At 39.1% G+C, this 18578-nt stretch overlaps 2 protein-coding genes across 2 annotated transcripts in view; one reads left to right on the forward strand and one right to left on the reverse strand.

Moving 5' to 3' along the window:
* Positions 1–18578, forward strand: part of megf6 (multiple EGF like domains 6) — a 41922-nt gene that overhangs the window by 11229 nt on the left and 12115 nt on the right. Inside the window, exons 9-23 of the mRNA XM_055028816.1 lie at positions 457–579; positions 1530–1667; positions 1758–1880; positions 2183–2305; positions 2411–2647; positions 2773–2901; positions 4398–4526; positions 4934–5062; positions 8785–8919; positions 9273–9407; positions 11342–11467; positions 11799–11930; positions 12657–12785; positions 12883–13014; positions 13272–13400. Coding sequence (XP_054884791.1) covers positions 457–579; positions 1530–1667; positions 1758–1880; positions 2183–2305; positions 2411–2647; positions 2773–2901; positions 4398–4526; positions 4934–5062; positions 8785–8919; positions 9273–9407; positions 11342–11467; positions 11799–11930; positions 12657–12785; positions 12883–13014; positions 13272–13400 — 2049 coding nt within the window. The remainder of the gene's footprint in view (positions 1–456; positions 580–1529; positions 1668–1757; positions 1881–2182; positions 2306–2410; positions 2648–2772; positions 2902–4397; positions 4527–4933; positions 5063–8784; positions 8920–9272; positions 9408–11341; positions 11468–11798; positions 11931–12656; positions 12786–12882; positions 13015–13271; positions 13401–18578) is intronic.
* Positions 5051–8152, reverse strand: LOC129359284 (EH domain-containing protein 2-like). Its single transcript, XM_055028817.1, has 6 exons — positions 7800–8152; positions 7525–7701; positions 7227–7324; positions 6412–6824; positions 5986–6150; positions 5051–5888 (listed from the first exon to the last, which is right to left on the reverse strand). The coding sequence occupies exons 1-6, from the start codon at positions 8018–8020 to the stop codon at positions 5325–5327; spliced, it is 1638 nt and encodes a 545-aa protein (XP_054884792.1). The 5' UTR covers positions 8021–8152; the 3' UTR covers positions 5051–5324.

Here is an 18578-nt window from a genome sequence, read left to right on the forward strand (position 1 = left end):
TACAGCTATGAATTGATGTATGGTTGGTAAAGAGCATGATGAGGCAAAGAATTCCTTTTCATACCCAGAATAGTCGTGCATTGCTTCAAATGTTCAGTAGCATATGACTCTACTCCCTCTGTTGCTTCATATTAGCTATCTATTGATTATTTTTGTCTCATTTTATACTTTTGCTTTCATTGCTCCTGCTAGTGCTGCTTAGAATCATGGACTCTACCTAATTCCAGTAAATTGTTGGTGAAGATGAACACAAATATCAGATTCTTGACTGTCAGCAAGTGTTTGTTTTATGTCTCAAAGTTGTCATTCTTCAGTGAATTGTGTGAAGAAAATTGTATTTTGAAAGAATAAGCCTACAAGTATTGACTTTTGTGATGATTTTCCACTTGGTATATCTGAGATTAAACACACATTTCTTCACATCCTAAACTATTAGCTGTTGTTTGTTTCCTGTAGACATTGATGAGTGCAGCTCTGGTCATGCAAAGTGTTCCCATGGTTGTGTCAACATGCTGGGCTCCTTCAGATGTGTGTGTCATCCTGGTTTTGAACTCGGTGCCGATGGCAAGCAGTGCTACCGTAAGTCAACATTGGAGCTCAAATCTTTCCTCAGAAAATTTTAAAACGCTTAGAACTTTGTGTTTGTCTCTTTTGTATTTGGTTAGTTCTTCACAGTAGAAACAGAGAAATTAATCACAGTTATTGGCTTGTGATATTGAGAGTGCTATTGAGCTAAAATACGAATTGTTTGAGCTGAAACAATTCGCTGGTTACCTTACAAAAGTATTAATTAATGCTTTTGGACATTTACCATATTTTACCCTAATGCAGCTATGAATTCCAATGTATTTATTTGGGAGCTCATGTGATAGGCCATCAATGAATTGTCACATAGTGTTGAAACAGAAGGAACATGATAAATGGTTTTCAAATTGTTTCACAAATAAAAATCTGAAAATGGCAAATGTGTATGCAGGCTCGCAAAGCTGAAGAGATAATGAATAGCAATACTGTAAGAAAACCTGTCTGTGGCAGCAAAAGACTTGAGAGTGAGGCAGAGCGTCACTTTCTAGCAAGACAATGATCCTAAACATGCAGCCAGGCCTTTTAGTGGAGTACTTTTAAGCAAAGCATAACTATTTGTTGAAGTAATCCAGTCAAGATGCAGACTTAAATCCAATTAGGAATTGGTGGCAAAAAATGCTTACTGAGACTGAGATAATTAGAAAGAAGATGAAATGCAAATATTATGCACAATTAACTTTTTGCATGTTATTGTCCTTCGGTTTGTGTCTCTGCTGCTTCTAGAAACAGTGCAGGTGCTTTGAAAAACTATTGAGCTGTTTTCTAGAAATAAATGAATGTTTTTTTTTTTTCTTTTGGCATCTGGAACACATATTGTTTTCAAAATCTCCCAATCATTAAGTCACAATCAGATCCAAGAAGAGCTCCAAAAGCAAGTTTGGTAATTTATTACACATTTTAATTATGGTCATTTCTTGTTGTGGTTTTGGTGCTCCTACCTCCAGGCATTGAGATGGAGATTGTAAATAGTTGTGAGAAGAACAATGGGGGATGCTCTCATCATTGTGAGCATGCCACCAATGGCCCCATATGCTCCTGTAACCAAGGCTACCAGTTGGCCACAGACAGGAGGACCTGTGTAGGTAAGATCTTTGCTATTCTCTGAAGTTTTCCAATTCCAGTTTCTGTTTACTGTCTCTCTAGTCAACATTTAAAACATGTTCTTTCCTTAGATAGTGATGAGTGTTTGAGTGTGGAGTCCTGCTGCAGCCACCTCTGTAGAAACTACCCCGGTGGCTATGAGTGCAGCTGCAGAGCAGGCCACAGACTGAGCCCAGATGGCTGTGGCTGCGAAGGTGAGAGTGCAGCAAGATTGCTAGCAGATTAGCCTGTCTGGTGTTTTTTTTATGTTATAGAACAGCTGGGTTGTAATTCCAATGCATGCTTAATAACTCATCGTCCAGAAATTAGCCCTTTGAAGGCTACTTCATCGCAGAGAATGGAAAACAGAGCATATTATTCATGAAGTAGCCAAAGTTTACTTAAATGTGCTCCAGATGCATGCTATAGAATTTATGCATAGCAGATTAGTTTCAACGTCAATAAATTGCCAGTGCCATGGCAGGGTTGTGCTTTTAATTCTTTTGTCTTCTTCTAGATATTAATGAGTGCCTAGCAGAGACATCGGGATGTGAACACTTCTGCGTCAACACCTTGGGAACCTATCAGTGCTTTTGCCAAATGGGCTTCCGCTTGGATCTGGATCAGCACTCTTGCATCTGTGAGAAACCACAACGTTATAACCATCAGCAAGCAAAAATGTGACGTCACATAAAAACAAATTAAGTTTTGCTCTTGAGCTTCACTTTCCCATGTGTGTGTTCAGCTCTGTATGGCGGTGAGCTGGATGAGGAAGAGGAAGGGCTGGAGGCTGACAGACTGCCTGACCTGCTGTTTCGAAAGGCTCCTCAGCTCTTGCATTACACGGCAGCCCTGCACGTTCGCCACAGCACTGATGATGATGATGATGATGATGATGATGGTCATCATGTTAGTGACAGTGACAAAGAATTAGAGATCCTCAGAGAGCACAGGGGCGAGCTGAGACAGGAAAGCACCATAGGTACAGTAAAAAATGTGAATGATGTCACTTCTGGGGACGTCTGATCAAATCAATACTATTTTATTGCCCCCTCTGTAAATCTACAGACAAGAAAAGTAATTTGGAGTTTACCATTTCCTTTTCAGTGTGCCTAGAGGGCTCCTTTGGGGATGACTGTAGTGTGAGCTGTGACGACTGTGTGAATGGAGCATGTAGTGAAAACAAGAACCAATGTGATTGCTCGCCTGGCTGGACAGGAATCATCTGCAACGAGAGTGAGGATCATTTCTTTTCTTTTCTTTTTGATGTAAACTTCCTATGTTTCATCTGGACAGCATCAGAGTTCTGTTTTTTCCATTAGAAAAAAGTGCAAAAATTCATCTTTCACTACTGCTCCTTCTGCTGACTGGCTTGGGTGAAATTCACCCAGAAAAATTAAGTTTAATTAGAGTCGAGCAGAATTGCATAGGAAGGCAATGGTCAGGCGAGTTCTCAGAAAACATCTAATAAACATCTGAGATCATTTCTAGTTGTCAAGAAAACTTTCACTTGTACACCATGTAAGATCCATGTGTATTAAGCATGTAAACTTTTGGACATATTTTCAGCAAAACTATGTTGTCTGGGCAGAAATATTAATACACCTAGCTGATTTAAATGTAAAATTATTTTCTTTCAATCAGGACGTTTGTTTCAGATTGGAAATGAGGCACATGATTATGAAGTAATAGTGATTTTAAAAAAGTGTCTAAACCTTTGAACTGAATAGGCACATAATTTTCTTGAGAAAATAGTTTACCAAGCATCCAAAAACTTTTACATCCCTAATCAACTACACTGGCAAGACTAAAGCACATACAGTCAGCCTGGTTTTACAAGCAATATTTCATCATCCAGGTCAGTGGAACAACCTGAAGCATTATTTTTGTTTGTTAGTAAGAGCCAAGATAGCTCACAGCATTCATCGATCCAGAGCCATGGATCAACCCCAGTCGTTTCTTTAGAGTGGGAGTCTGAGGTTATTTATGTGCTCCAAAACACAAGGGGACCAGTAAATAAATCTATCTGATGCTGGAGTGTGGCCAGGAGCCACAGCAAGACTACAGCCTGAGGTCAAGGATGTCCATTACTGGGTAAGGAAAGAGATTCCTTTGTTCTGATTCAGGACAGTGATTAATAGCTGTCTTTGGTCCGAGGCAGAAGGACATGTGGGATAAGTATATTTAGAAGCAATCTGTCACATCTTGAAAGTGGCTCCTGGTGATTAGGTGCAGGCTCAACTATGTTGTATTAAATACTGTCTGATCACATTCATGAACTAGTTGCAATTCTAAATGTTACATGTTTCCTTTCTGGCCTCCTCATCTTGTATTTCTTATACCTCGTATTTCTTTATAATTCAGTACAGGGAATCTGTGCTTTTCTACCATCAAATAGCATGACGTTTATGCTTCTCCAGTTTGTTTTAAGCGATCTTCCTCAAGGAGACATAAAAGAGTCGTGAGGAAAGTGTGAGGTGGAGTTCAAGCAGGCACTGTAGGAATGTTGCTCTTTAACACATCCTGCTCGTTTGTGCCAGAGTTGGTTATGACACCTGTGAGAATAAGAACCTCAGATGAGCACAGGATCAGTTGCTGACTACTTCCTAACATTAAATGTGTTGTAGTTCTTGTTTTATGTTTTCGTGGTAAAGAAGTCTCCTTCTTTTACTTCATTGTTTAGTTTGCATCTATAAATAACAAAAAGGGTTCTTTACATTGTTTGTCTCCAGCCTGTCGTCTGGGGAGCTATGGGAAGTCCTGCAACAGCATGTGCCACTGTCTGAATGGAGGCTCATGTGACCCTGTGACTGGGAAGTGTCTCTGCCCTCTCGGGGTAAATGGCCAGTTCTGCGAGGACGGTTTGTATTCTCATATTTTGGAACCACAAAATGCTGCCTTCAAGATTCTGTTTTTTTTTTTCTGAAATTTTGCTGGGATAGAATACTGAAAAGCAAATGACATGGCCCATATTATAACTAAAGGGTCGTGCAATCAAAAAGGACAATGTTGCAAACATATATATCTTTGCACCATATATAAAAAGGACAAAAAGATGTAAAAATTTTCTGGAACCAGAATTTTTTGGAAAGTACATAAACACAATAGGATGGACAGGCGTCAACATACTCTGTCCCGGCTTTTTGAAACTTAATCAAAATTTTTTCCAAACAAACTAAAACATGAAAAGTTGACATATAACATGAAGTCCACTTTGAAGTCTTATGTACTCTAAATGTAATTTCTCTGGCACTGTTTTCACTCACAGGTTGCCTGAGGGGCTATTTTGGAAAGAACTGCAGACAAAAGTGCAACTGTCCCAACAATGGACCCTGCCATCGACTTTATGGAGCCTGCCTCTGCTCTTTGGGATTATATGGTCGTTTCTGCCACCTGGGTTTGTGAAAAGTTGAAGGACAGAAAGCGTATTATAATGACAAAATATTGTAAAACCTAAAATAATAATACAAATGTTTTTAATGAATGTACTACACTTTATGTTAGAGAGAACAAAATCTGGTAACGGATAAGTTTATGAATGTATAAAACATTGCACATTTTTATGGGCCCCACAATCAGTGACATCAGGTTTGCTTAAAATATTTTTTACAAATTATACAAGTGATGTCTCCTCAGTCCTCTTGATTCTGATAAGAAGATTACGCTGGTGCATCGCTTGATGTACTAAGCCGCTTGGAGGGTGGAACCAGATGGGAAGGAAGCTCTCTGGGCAACCAGTGTCCGTCCAGCTTCCCCTCAATCAGGTGGACTGCCAACGCAAATTCATCATTGTCCAGCATCCCATCCCTGTCTACATCTGCCAGTCTCCAGATGTGAGCAAGAACCGAATTGGGCAAATGAGTGGTCGTCATCCACTCTTTGACTTTGGTGCCACAGAGTTTTCCATCGTGTGGACTTAGATTGTAGAAGATCTCATCGTACTTAGGTTTGTATTTTTCCACAACCCATTCATCAGAATCTGCGTCGCTGATCTCATCATCTTTGAGCATTTCCTTAAACGGATCTCCCTTGAACTGATCACGCCGGAATGTTCCCAGAAATTCACCATCCAACACGGCAGGTAGTGATTTCTTCCTCTGCTCTTGTTGCTCAAATAAAGGAACCAGACTGGCGATTTCAGTAGTTAGCAGTTTGTTCAAGGAGTTCATCAGGCTTGGCTTCAGAGTCTTGAACTTCGAAAAATTGTGACCCAAAAGTTTCTCCTGAAAATGGATGCAAACATTGTGAGACTCACTGAAGGCAACAGGATAGAAAAATCACATGAAACATTTTATTTTAGCAAGAGAGATTTGTTTTGACCTGCATCTTGGTGCAGTCAGGAAAGTCACCAGCTGGGACTCGATGCTGTTGTTGAATCTTGGTGAAAATAACAGGAAGCTTATAGATCAGGTTGTGCTTCTTGCTTTCTCTGCAAAAGATTGTTGGCATCTCCTGCTTTAGATGGCTGATAATGTGGGCATGAGCCTAAGAAGGGAGCAAATGAGAAGTTCATATAAAAAGTTTAATTTACAGGGACACACACACACACACACACACACACACGCACCCCCCCCCAACACACATATATAAAATATATATATATATATATATATATATATATATATATATATATATATATATATATATATATATATATATATATATATATATATATATATATATATATATATATATATATATATATAACACCAGGTGAATTTATAAATATTAAGTGTTTTTTTTTACCCTGACTAAACGTGCCCTCTTCACCAGGTCGTTCAGCTTTCTCACTGCGGCGTTGCGTGGCAGGTTCCTAATATCCGTTAGCAGATCCTCTTCTTCCAGCTCTATCAGCTTGTAGTGGTCGCACCTCAGCCGAGGCTCTGACCAGAACGACCCGATAAAAACCCGTAAGATTTCAGGGGTTCGGAACACTTTCCCCAGCGACCACATGAGGGCGCCATACACTCTCATGAGCTGTTGCGAGTCCACCCTGTCAGCTTTGTTCAGAACCACACGCAGCTTGTCCTCGTAGCCATGCAAAGCTCCAAAGGCCCTGGTTAGCTCATCGGAGAACTCCAGTTTGTGTGCATCAAATAGCAGGATGATTCGATCCACACGCTCTGCAAACCAGCGCAGCACTGCTTGAAAGTCATAGCCTTAGGATAAAGAAGAAAAACACAAGGTTTTCATTAGCGTATCCAATGGGAAAAGCCATGCAGCCTTACAGCATGGAGGAGCATGCAGCAGGTCCCAATGGTACCCACTGGTTTCTAGCCATTACTGTTACACCCACAGAAAAAAATGTGTCTGTAAAACAAAGCAACGGCTGCTCAGTTACTCCCTGCTTGTCTCCTCGCTAATGTCTTTATTCTGCTTTGCCTCTGACATCAGCTGAGTGATTTATGAAGGGCTGGTCTTTTCTACTTCATTGCCTCTTCTATGACCTTACTCCTAAAGGAATCTTAAAGCCACAGTGTAGTCCACCCTGTACTGTGCGTGTGAGAATTTCTGGAGGAATAGTGATTTGTTCTACCAAAGGCGAAAACAGTCTGTCTCACCTCGGCTAAGTTTTCGTTTAGCGGCAGTCAAGATCCCTGGCGTGTCAATTATGCTGATACTCTCAAGGACTGGATTTGGCATCTGCACACACTGGAATCTGAAAAGAAAAAAAAATCCATTTGCATTTGGTGTTACATCTTAGTTCACTGGTTTCCCAACAAGCATTGGAGTGAGGTACCAGTGCTCCTGTAACTCTGCATAGGAACATGATGGATATCACCCTAATGATGTTCCAATACATATTGACATAGAGATGTCCTGGGCTTAACCTTCTCTCTTAGGCTTTGTCTTTCTTACCTGTTCAGAAAAGAATTTCCGAAAGGGTCAAGATTGCGAAACGGTTTCTTGGGATCCACCGTGATGGCGTTCCCAGGGGTCACTCGCTCCTCTTCTCCGTACATGAGTGCAGTGAAGCAGTCAGTGGTTGGCTCTGGCCCAACTCTGCTGCCAGGGAACTCTTCCTCAAGCAAATATCTGCAAATTCAGCAGACATAACACACTACCAACATCTGCCTTAGACAGAACACCTGCAGCCGACTGTTTTACTTGTACTATTGAGTTTTGAGGCTTACCTGATAAAAGTCGTCTTTCCCGTCGAGTACTGACCCATTACCAGAACCATTGGCTTGTTGTCAAAGTCTGCATCCTCATAACTTGGTGAATGAAAGTGATGAAAGGAGTAGTGCTTCTCAATAGGCAGCAGCCTCTTGTAGTAAAGATTCTTCAGCTCTTCTGTCACAACGGTCACATCTCCCAGGGTTTTCGGGCTGCTCCAGAACCTCCGGATAGACATGTTGAGAAGATTTCCCTGTTCTCTTCACGAGGTGGATGTTCTTCAGAGTTTAAAGACCAAACTGGAAAAGCGAGCAGAAGGAAGGAGTATGATCAGAATCCTCCAGCTGTCTGCTCCATCCTGCAAGCGGGGACGTTGAGAGGGTGGAGAGGGTGTAACCGGAGGCTGCAGCTGCACCTAACATGAAGCCAGTGGTGGAGAGGGACTGGGTGGAGTGCAGTTCAGTGTTTGTTGTTAAGTAGGGACTATCTTGGCAGGATTCAGCTGTAGTGATTAGGGGCATAACAGTTAATCTGTTCTCATAGTCATATGTTTGGTAGCTGTTGCTGTATGTGTGAAGAACCCTGAGTTTAAGCAAGAAAATGCTAATGGCTCCATTACATTTAGCAGTTTATGATTTAAAATGAAATAGACACTCAAACATAAGTAACTGGGAGTTTGCATAAAGTTCAGTTAATGGTGTTAAAATTGGCTTGACTAAGACAAACTGAAATTTAATGTTATGATAACATGGCATGTTTGTTCTACTCATTCAAAGTGAAAGCTGATCATTCGGGTTTCCTTTCTGCATATTTTCTTGATTATCCTTTCAACTTAAGCAAACAAAAGTGGCCAACATATTTTGTTTTTGTTAAAGAACATAAATACAGTGAGCTGCATGTTTTCTTTACTTCAGTCCTGATTTGAGAACATTCTTTATTACACCTCTGAATTCTTGCTTTTTGGTTCATGTCTTCTTTTCAACAACCCCGTCCGTCCCTCAGCTTGTCCCAAGTGGACCCACGGAGCAGGCTGTTCCAAGGAATGCAAATGTGTCCAAGAGCAATCCAGTGGCTGTGACCCAAAAACAGGAAGCTGTTTCTGTAAGCCTGCATATCACGGTCTGCTATGTGAGAAAGGTATAGCTGCTTTACTCAATGCTACCGAAATTTTATGAACCTTGCAAACAGTCTGGCTTAGTCAGATGTTACTCTACAGGTTATATTAATGAACTGATCATTTCACAGTTTAAAATGTTATGATAAACTATTTAGTCTGTTTTTGACATAAGTCACTCAGGGAAAACACATTTTCAGTTATGCGGTTTACTTTGAAATGCATCTTTTCAAGTAGTGTCCTATAAAAGAGTTAAAAATAATCAGGGTGAAAGCTGAAATGAGCTGAATAACATGATTGTTTTCTGCATTTTGCTTCGAAAAACAGTGTATTTGCAGTTGTGGAAACCTCCCTTTTTGTCCATCTCCCAATGCAGAATGTGATCCAGGCTTCTTTGGTGCTGGCTGTGAACAGTCATGTGATTGTCCAGGTGGAGGGTCATGTGACCCTAAGACTGGACTATGCAGCCAAAGATGTCCTGCTGGGCTTCAGGGGGACCAGTGTCAACTGGGTGAGACAAAACATTGCTTTCATATGTAGTAAAGGACGCTCTTACAAAAAAAAAAAAAAAAAAAAAATCAGAAATGCCTCATTAAATTATTTTGATTTAACCCATGCTATTATACTCAATAGAACTTATCTGGTCTAAATCTTTTTATTTTAAAGTGTAATGGTTAGAATGTTGATATTAGAAGGCATGAGGCCTTGCATGGTCTGCTATGTGAGAAAGGTATAGCTGCTTTACTCAATGCTGTGAACAGTCATGTGATTGACGGCACATACTGCTGTGTGAAGGTATTGTTTGCACCCAAAACCTTGAAAAAGTATTTACATATTATTATTATTTTATACATTTTGCTATGTTACAACAACAAACTTCCTTGTGTTTTATTCAATGTGATAGACCAGCACAGATTAAATGCTAATTGAATAAATGCAAATAAAGACCCCACAAGCGTGCTTTTCTGTTCACTTTTACTCTGACATATTTTCATAAAATTTAGTGCAACTAGTTAGTTTCCGAAATCACCCAGCAAGTAAAAAGAGTCCATCTGTGTCTAATTTGTTGTCAGTATAAAACCAGATGTTCTGTGAAGGCCTCAGAGGTTTGTTAGAGAACATTAGTGAACAAACAACATGATGAAGACCAAGGAACACAATAGGCCAGTTGTTCTATGGATTACCATAAAATTCCCCCCAAAAAGAGAAAATAACAACAACTGGGCACACACATGGTTCAACCAGACATAAACCTATAGCCATATTTTGTTTTCAAACCCCACTGAAGTTTATTTCACATTTTAGGTGACAAAACAAACTACAAACCATCTTTACAGTGAAACACTTTTGTGTAATTGTTTTTTTTTTGCATCCATACTGCTTCCTGTGATTCCCCCCCCCTACAAAAAATATACAGTGACAAGCAAAAAATATGGTGACAAAAAAAATACTTGTGAAAAATGGAGCACGATATGGGACCACAGCGGTAAACACACTGTCACAAGTACAATGAAATTCTTTAGATTAAACAAAGCATATGATCTGCTTTATGTTATGACATAGTCCAGACCTAAAGACCAACATAATCTGAGACAAAACTTTGAAACTGAGATTCACAGATGATCACCCATTCTATCTGCTCAAACTTGAGCTATTTTGCAAAGAATAAGAACAAATGGTAGAGATTTTAATCTATGTAGAAAGCACTTAAGAGATGTAGCCACAAATAACATCAGCTACAAATAAAGCGCGTTTTCACAAGGTATTGACTGAGGTAGCCTGGACATTAAAGCACTTTACACTTTTCAGATTTAACAAAAAGAAACAAGAAAACCCCACACATTTTGGAAATCACAAATCCTTTTCTTTCCGCTTCACAATTCTGCCCTGGTTTATGTTGTGTCATCATGTGATTTTTTTTTTTTTTATTAATTCTGATACTGTTGATTACGTAAATTGATCAAGTACTTGGAATTAAAAAAGCCTAAATTTACTTTGTGAAAGTAAATTTATTCTTGGAATAAATTCGATAGCTGTGCTCCTGAAATTAAATGGCAGTGGTGAATATTTTTCAGGAATAGTAATCTTGTGAACTGCACTAACCCCCCCCCCCAAAACCAATTGTAAAGTATGTTCATATTGAGGATCAGGTAGAGGCAAGCCCACTGAGTTCTTCAAAGGCATATTAAAAGTAAGTCATTGACATTTTTTGAATTTCCAACTCTTATGTTCCAGGCGAAGTCATGAAAGAAAAGATTTACTTCAGTTTCAACTCCAGAAGTTACTGGCAGAGCCTGAACAAATAAACATCTTCTAAAATGTTCTCTTGTGTGGCTTTCTTTCTCAACACATAAAAGCCCTGACCAGCGTTTTCTTTAGAGCTGCTCCTCGAATGCTGAGTTATTTACCCCTCCTTTTAATTTCTTTGTGTTCGACTGTTGTTAGCCTGCCAAACAGGAAACTATGGCGAAAACTGCCGTCTGACCTGTGACTGCGGAGGAGCTCCCTGTGATGCTGTAACTGGAGAGTGTGACTGTCCTGCTGGGAGGAGAGGAAGTTCTTGCCAGGAAGGTGTTTATTTTGTTACACTGTCTCTAACTAATAGTTTACAGAGACAACACAACTCATTGAAGTCCATTTTGAACTCAGCGGCTTTTGGAGCTCTGCATTGCTTCATCTTGTCAAACAGCAATTTAGTTTTATTCTTCCTCTAGACTAAAATAGTTAAAAGTTGGGAGATATTTCTAACTTGTCCAATGTTAAACTTTTCCCTCTTCAATTTGTAGCTTAATCTTCATGAACCTTCTAATGATTTATGTGAAACTGCCATAAGGCTTAACAAAACTAACCAGCAAAAATAGATTCCTTCCCCATTGACATGAACAAACTTTCTGCTTCACAGACTGCCCTGATGGTTTCTGGGGACTGAAGTGCCAGTTTTCTTGCCCTGTCTGTGAGAATAGTGGCTCCTGTAACAAGCAAACTGGTACCTGCAACTGCAAAGCAGGCTCCATGGGAAATCTCTGTCAAGACGGTAAGTTTATGTATAAACGCCAATGGAGAACTTGTTATTATTTTTTTTAATACTCAATAAGAAAAACTTAAATGAGACATATTATCATGACTAATATTGACTTCCACTGTAACTATTAATGATACTGAGAGGTGAAGCAAGTAACACTCATTTCTTCATAATTTTATATTGCCGGTTGGGATATAAGAGTGAGTACTTTTTTCTCAAAGTTAATGTTTTAGAAGCAAGAGATGGTTTTATTAGGAAGTAGCATTTCCAAGACTGCCGTTCATTCATAGTGTTTCTGGTCTTCAGTGGTCAGAATCTATCGAAAGTGCTCCAATTAATTCCGTCACCTACTTTATTACAACATCCTAAAGAAAAATACATGAAAAGAGAATTTTAGGAGGAAAATGTTTGTTGATGCTCCTGAACAAAATTGGATTGAAAATACCACGTCACAACTAGTGAGATTTGTTTGTGAATAGATACAAAGTCACTAAGTCAGTATATGTTCATGTGAACATGAAAGTTATGTTTATGCCATATGTTTTTGCGAATAAATGTGTTCATAATTAATACGGATTTTCACTATCACTATTAGCGATACTGAGAGGTGAAGCCTCTCAGACATTTATTACTCCTTGATTTGTCATGTCACATCATGAAAAATAAGATAAACAATACCCTTATGATGGCTTGGAAATATATTGATCTGTTTTCTATGTATCCACGTGTCATACACAGCATGTCCTGCAGGCCACTTTGGACCTGGTTGTCTCGTGCGTTGTTCTTGCCACCCTAATGCCAGCTGTGACTCAAAGAATGGACTCTGCATCTGCCCCCCTGGCAAAACTGGCCACAATTGTGAGACAAGTAAGAATAAAACAGCAAGTCTGGCAGAATAGTACAGAAAGAAAAGAAAAGAAAAACACATGGAATTTATCAGTATGTTTTGCCTAACTTTGTTCAGCATGTGAACCTGGTTTTTGGGGCCAAGGCTGCATTGGAAGGTGTCAGTGTCAGGATCGCTCTGTGGGCTGTGACCCGGTCAGTGGTCGTTGTGTGTGTGAAGCTGGTTACACCGGAGTCTACTGTGAAGAGAGTAAGTTTGGGCTAATGTCAGAGTTTCAAAACATTTAGTGAATGCTGCCACCATGGGGTTAATTGTTGTTACTGCATTTTTAACCAAACTTTCTTGAGTTGAATATCGCGCTGTTTATGGTTTTAGAAATATATTTCATAGCAAACATAGCATGACACTAATTGAAAGGAAAATATGTTACATTTTGTGTTTATTTCATGCTTGAGATTTAAAATGTGATTTAAATATACTTATGTTCTGGTCTTCCTGCTCCACAGAGTGTGTCAATGGTCATTATGGACCTGGATGTGCTCAGAAGTGTCTGTGTGAGAATGAAGGCCTCTGCGACCATGTGAGTGGAGCCTGCATCTGCTCACCTGGGTTCACTGGGTATCTCTGTGAAAAAAGTAAGCCTTTATGTCATTCATCTTGTCTGTTTTTAATGTAAAAGTTTCAACAGCTTCCACAACTTATTTTTTTTAGATTTTTTTTGGATGCTGTTTGTTTTGCTGTTTGTCATAAGACCAGGTTGAACATAACCTAATACAATTCATACATTTACATATGTGAATGATTGAATTTGGGTTTGTTCTGTGCAGATTCAGAAGAATGAAAAGCTTATTATTAGTTACTCAAAAGGTTATTTTGAGTAACTAAAAATATTTGAAATTAGTAATCACCAGATCACCCATTTTCTGCCCATGACACCGTTCAGAGTCACTTAAGATATTTCAAAATATTCAGCCAACGTCTGTGAAAATATGTAGTCAAATGAAAACTCTTTTTAAAAGAAACGTATATCAAAATGACAGTGATTTAAGTTACAAACACCAAAAATTATCCTTGTTTTTATCAAGCAAAGTAGTTCAATAGAAATGTGTATTCTGGGGGGGAAAGGTCAGGACACTGTAACTCCTAACAATTCGTGTTTTTTTTAAAAGTCCAGATTACAGGTATACACCAGTGTTTCTCAATTTCAGTCCTCAGGGATGCACAGAAAATGACATGTGTTAGGTGTGTCTATCATACACCTAACTTGAATGACTCAGACTTCTGCAGCACTTGATTGCATGCAATCATTTGAGTTAGGTGTTCTAGAAAAGGAGCAAATCTAAAATATGTACGGCAGTGGGTGCTGAGAACCGGAAGTGAGAAACACTGGTGTCGACCTATTATGTATTTGAAACTGTCATGAAATGGGTTTTTTTTTGTAAATGGTGAGGATGACGTGTTGAACCCAAGTTGTGGTAAAAATTATGATTTTAATGAAAATACAGACAGTACAAAGTCCAGCCACCACAGGTGATCGTTACATCCAGGAGCTCAGACATCGGTAGAAACTGGAACTAAGACACAAAGAGACAAGGCAGGTTAAACAAGACACAACTCAATAAGGATCTGACGAGGAGGAGGGAACACAGGACAGTTTAAATACACAAGAGCATAATTGGGAGGACAATCAAGGAGAAGACACAACAACACAGAGACTCAATTAACAGAAAGACACTTTATCTGTAAACGTGCCGGCTTCAGACACCAACGTTCACAAACAGTTGAACTCCAAATACACTAGAGGGTGCTGTAGGACATTTCTTCATGTTTCACAGTTTTGCTGAATCCCATGAATCACCAGCCTGTCATAACTGAAACCATTTTAAGACCGCACAAATCCCAAGATGTAATTTGTATTAGTCATTCTGAGACAGATGGAGTGTGTCTCTGCAGCCATGCTGTCGTAGCAAGCTATTCATGACACTGTTCATCTCATCATTACCATGTTTGTCCTGAACTGCAACAGTTCAAAAATTTCATCCATGTAACAAATTCATTCTTGATTATAGTCCTTTGGCTTGAAGTGGCCTTGTGTTATTACAGGCCAAAAGATTTACTGTGAGTTCACTACCAGCCAATGAAATTCATACCACCTTCCAAGTATGCAGGGCTTCTTAAATCATGGGTATGTCACCCTGGAACAGAGCTTCACATCCCTAGTCATAACAGTCTGATGGTCTCCCGTGCAGTCATCACTCTGATTAGATATTGTTATAGAAATGCAGCCATCGGACTGACTGAATTTCATTTTCTTAAGGTTTAAACAGAGGTGTCCAATTACTTGGTCTTCTGCAGAGTCTCTCATTCAAGTAGGATTCTGGAAGGGCCTGGTCTGTGAGACAATCCAGACCTCTTCAGTTTATCTGTTACTCAAAGAGAGCTTTAATAAACACTTGCAATCTTTACTGGAACACTTCCTTCCTTCACAATTATCAGAACTCCTGGAAAAGATGTGCATCATATCTTGTCTTTCTCCCTTTTATGTTTTGGCCGCATATAATTTGAAACTAAAAGGGTTGAATAAAAATCCAATCTTTAATATGACCTCTTTTATTCAGTATGGGTGAAGAATCCCACACAGGTGGATTTACACATAATCATATGTATTCCCACAGCTTGAGTCACCCCTGCTGTCAACACTTTGAATGTTCAATTTAATTCCAGGTCAGTTTATTCATATAGTGCCAATTCCCAACAAATGTAGTTTGGAGGTAGTTTACAAAAAAGTCATTTAATTAATTCATATATACAGTATATTCTACCTGATCCTGATCCTAGTCATTCAACAGTACAGCTCAAGGCAGCTTAAAAAGTTTCTTTCTAAGGAACCCAGCAGATTGGATCGAGTCTTTGATTTAGAGCATTCACTCCTTCTGATCGAACACATAGCAACAGTACAAAATCGGTTGCATTGAGTCATCACTACAGCAATCCCTCATACCAATCATGCATGTAGTGACAATGTAGAGAAAAACAAAAACTACCCATTAACAGAAAGAAATCTCTGGCAGAACTTGATTCAATACAATCTGCCACAACCTACTGGAGTTTTGAGAAGTCAGAGTAGACACAGGCAATTAATATAGAATTATTTTCAAAGTTTATGAAAGTAAAAAGTTAGTAGGAGGAGAGGGAGAATGATTGGTGCACATCCGATCAGTCTGACAGTAGGACAACTCTTAAAGCAGACCAGAGTTCCTTTATTCGGGTGGTCCACATCATGATCTCTGCCAGGAACCAAACAAGGGAAATTTGGTCAAGACAAATGGAAATCTCATTCATGGTTCATCTGCAAGTAAACCTTGGTGCAGTTAACTGAAAGTAGTAAAACAACCGACCTATCTAGCAAGATGGTCAAGAAAGTGAAACCAAGGCAGGATATGACAAGATTTACATACATATATGTGATATGAAAACATTAAATTCCTTCTTATAACTCGCTTTACATTGTGCCACCATTGCAGGATGCCACTGTCTTTCCCTCTGCTACATTTGCATTTGACTCATGTAACAGACCAACATCCTAAATAATCTATTGGTTCGCCAACAGCTCTTGCTGCGCAGTTTCTTGTTAGTGAGTTATTACTGCATTATGTTGACGAGGCGGTTTAGTCCATTTTCAAAAGTGCAGGATGAAAGTGAGCCAGTCAAAATGAAGGTGTGCAATTTTCCTACTCAAGAAATGTTCTGATGTGTGAACACTCTGAATGTTCTCTCTGTAGAGCTTCCCTCTAAAAGGTTGAAGATACAAAGATGAATGGACAAAAAGTTTTTTCAGATGATCTACATTCTTATTTTGTTCGTTGTGCTCTCGTTAGCTCAATCCACACGTTTTATGTAGCATTTAGCTCTTGAGCGTTAGATAGAATAGAATATAGTAGAACAGAATAGAAGTGTATATTTGTTGTCCCTGGGTGGAGAAATTCAGACTTACCAGCAGAAAGTATTTTATGGTGGAAGTTACCTGATTTTTAGTATTTAAAAGATTTTTGCAGTTCAAATAGTTAATGATGACAAGCACCTTTTATGGCCTTTGGTAAACATGCCCACAACATCACAGATCCTCCACTATCCCTAACAGTGGATATAAAGGTGGAAAGGCTTAATCGTAATCTCATCTGACCAAAGCACATGGTTCCAGTCACAAAGTCCAAGAATCAACCTGCCCACATTTACATTTGTGACGGTAAAAATTTCTATACTTTCTTCTAGTATTCTTCCCAAACAATTGGGTAGAGGCCTGATGATGCAACTGGTTTCTGAGCTTTGGATATTTTTACCTTCTCTCACCATAATGCTCTCTGTGTGTGGTGTTAAAATGAACCTGGGTCTTCATCTGGTTTTGTTTATCACAGTTTGAGTTGTTTTAAACTATTTAACTATCACTCTGCACGACTTTATTCAGGCAGCTCTGTTCTTGTTTCTGTTTTCAAAGTTATAATGATTAATGTATGTCTTCTTTCTTAAATGGTAAGAATATAAAATAGTCATATAGTCTACATTTTCCCATTTTAAAGAACAACAAAAAGGCAAGGACTTCTGTGTCGTGCAATCTTTTTCCAAGGGGAAATATATTAGTTCATGGACTCAAAAGGTAAAAAATAGGTAAAATAAAGTCAGAATTGTATTTATATTACTAGACATATTAGAAGAGGCAACAAGTAACAATAATGAACAAATCTCTCCTGTAAATTATATTTTAGTTCTCAATTAGACAACCTGTGTAAATGAAGGTAAAATGAAAATAAGAAATAAAAAACTGTACAAATTGCGGTTTTGATTGTTTCTCACCTTGAGATTTTTCTTTGTGTGTGTCAGACCGTACTGCTGCAATAAAAAATGATTTTTTACACCTCTTTACCAGGGGTATAAATAATTGTGAAGAGTGCTGTAGCTTCTCGGGGATTCCTATATACCATGTGACTTTGTCAGAAGCCTTGTTGTGGTGCTGATGGGAAACATTTGAGTCAATTATTATTAAAGAAAAGAGGCCTATTTTCTGTGTTACGACTAGAACTTTTACTTCTCCAGGTACAATTAATGTGGATTGCACTGCTCTGCATCTTTGATGTTTGCTTCAAAATGCTGCCTTTTGTTTGCAGAAGAAAGAACTCCGGCTCAACGAACGTCGATACATCCGTGTTATTGTTGCTTGTTTAGTTGTTGTTTAGGCCCTGATTGGCACCAGGAAGTTTTATTCTGCATTCTGTTTCTCCGGTCTGTTTCTGTGGTGTGCTCTCGCTGGTTGTGTGGTCCCTGGACCTTCTTTATAGTCTGACAGCAGTGGCTCTTACACAACCAGGGATCTGGAAATAATCCCGCTGTCTTAAAGAGCTCATTTAGTCAAGAGATGGAGGCTTTCATTGATGGCCCGTATGTGCATTTGCGTGCGTGTGTGTGTGTCTCTGTGTGTGTGGCTTTTGGCTAAAACATCTGTTCCTACCTATAAACAAAGAATCATAGGGAAGAGTCTATATTTATAAATACTATATGTCAATGCTCTGCTACCAGAGGCCACATTGGTGCCTTGCTGTGAATATGAATACTTGCCGCCCCCTGCTGGCATGAAAAAGTGAAGTACATTCTCAACTACATGTAAGGACTTAGCACAGTGAATGTGTTTCACTATAACTGTTCATATTTTAATGTGCTGAGCCACTGTGGAATTTGCAGATAAATATCCCAGGGTAATCCTCTCCTTGTTGCCATGGTGTCAAATACAGTCCAGACAATAAACAGACAATAAAGTGTCC

The sequence above is a fragment of the Poeciliopsis prolifica genome, unplaced genomic scaffold (assembly GCF_027474105.1).
Source record: "Poeciliopsis prolifica strain line A6 unplaced genomic scaffold, Auburn_PproV2 SCAFFOLD004, whole genome shotgun sequence".
NCBI lineage: Eukaryota > Metazoa > Chordata > Actinopteri > Cyprinodontiformes > Poeciliidae > Poeciliopsis > Poeciliopsis prolifica.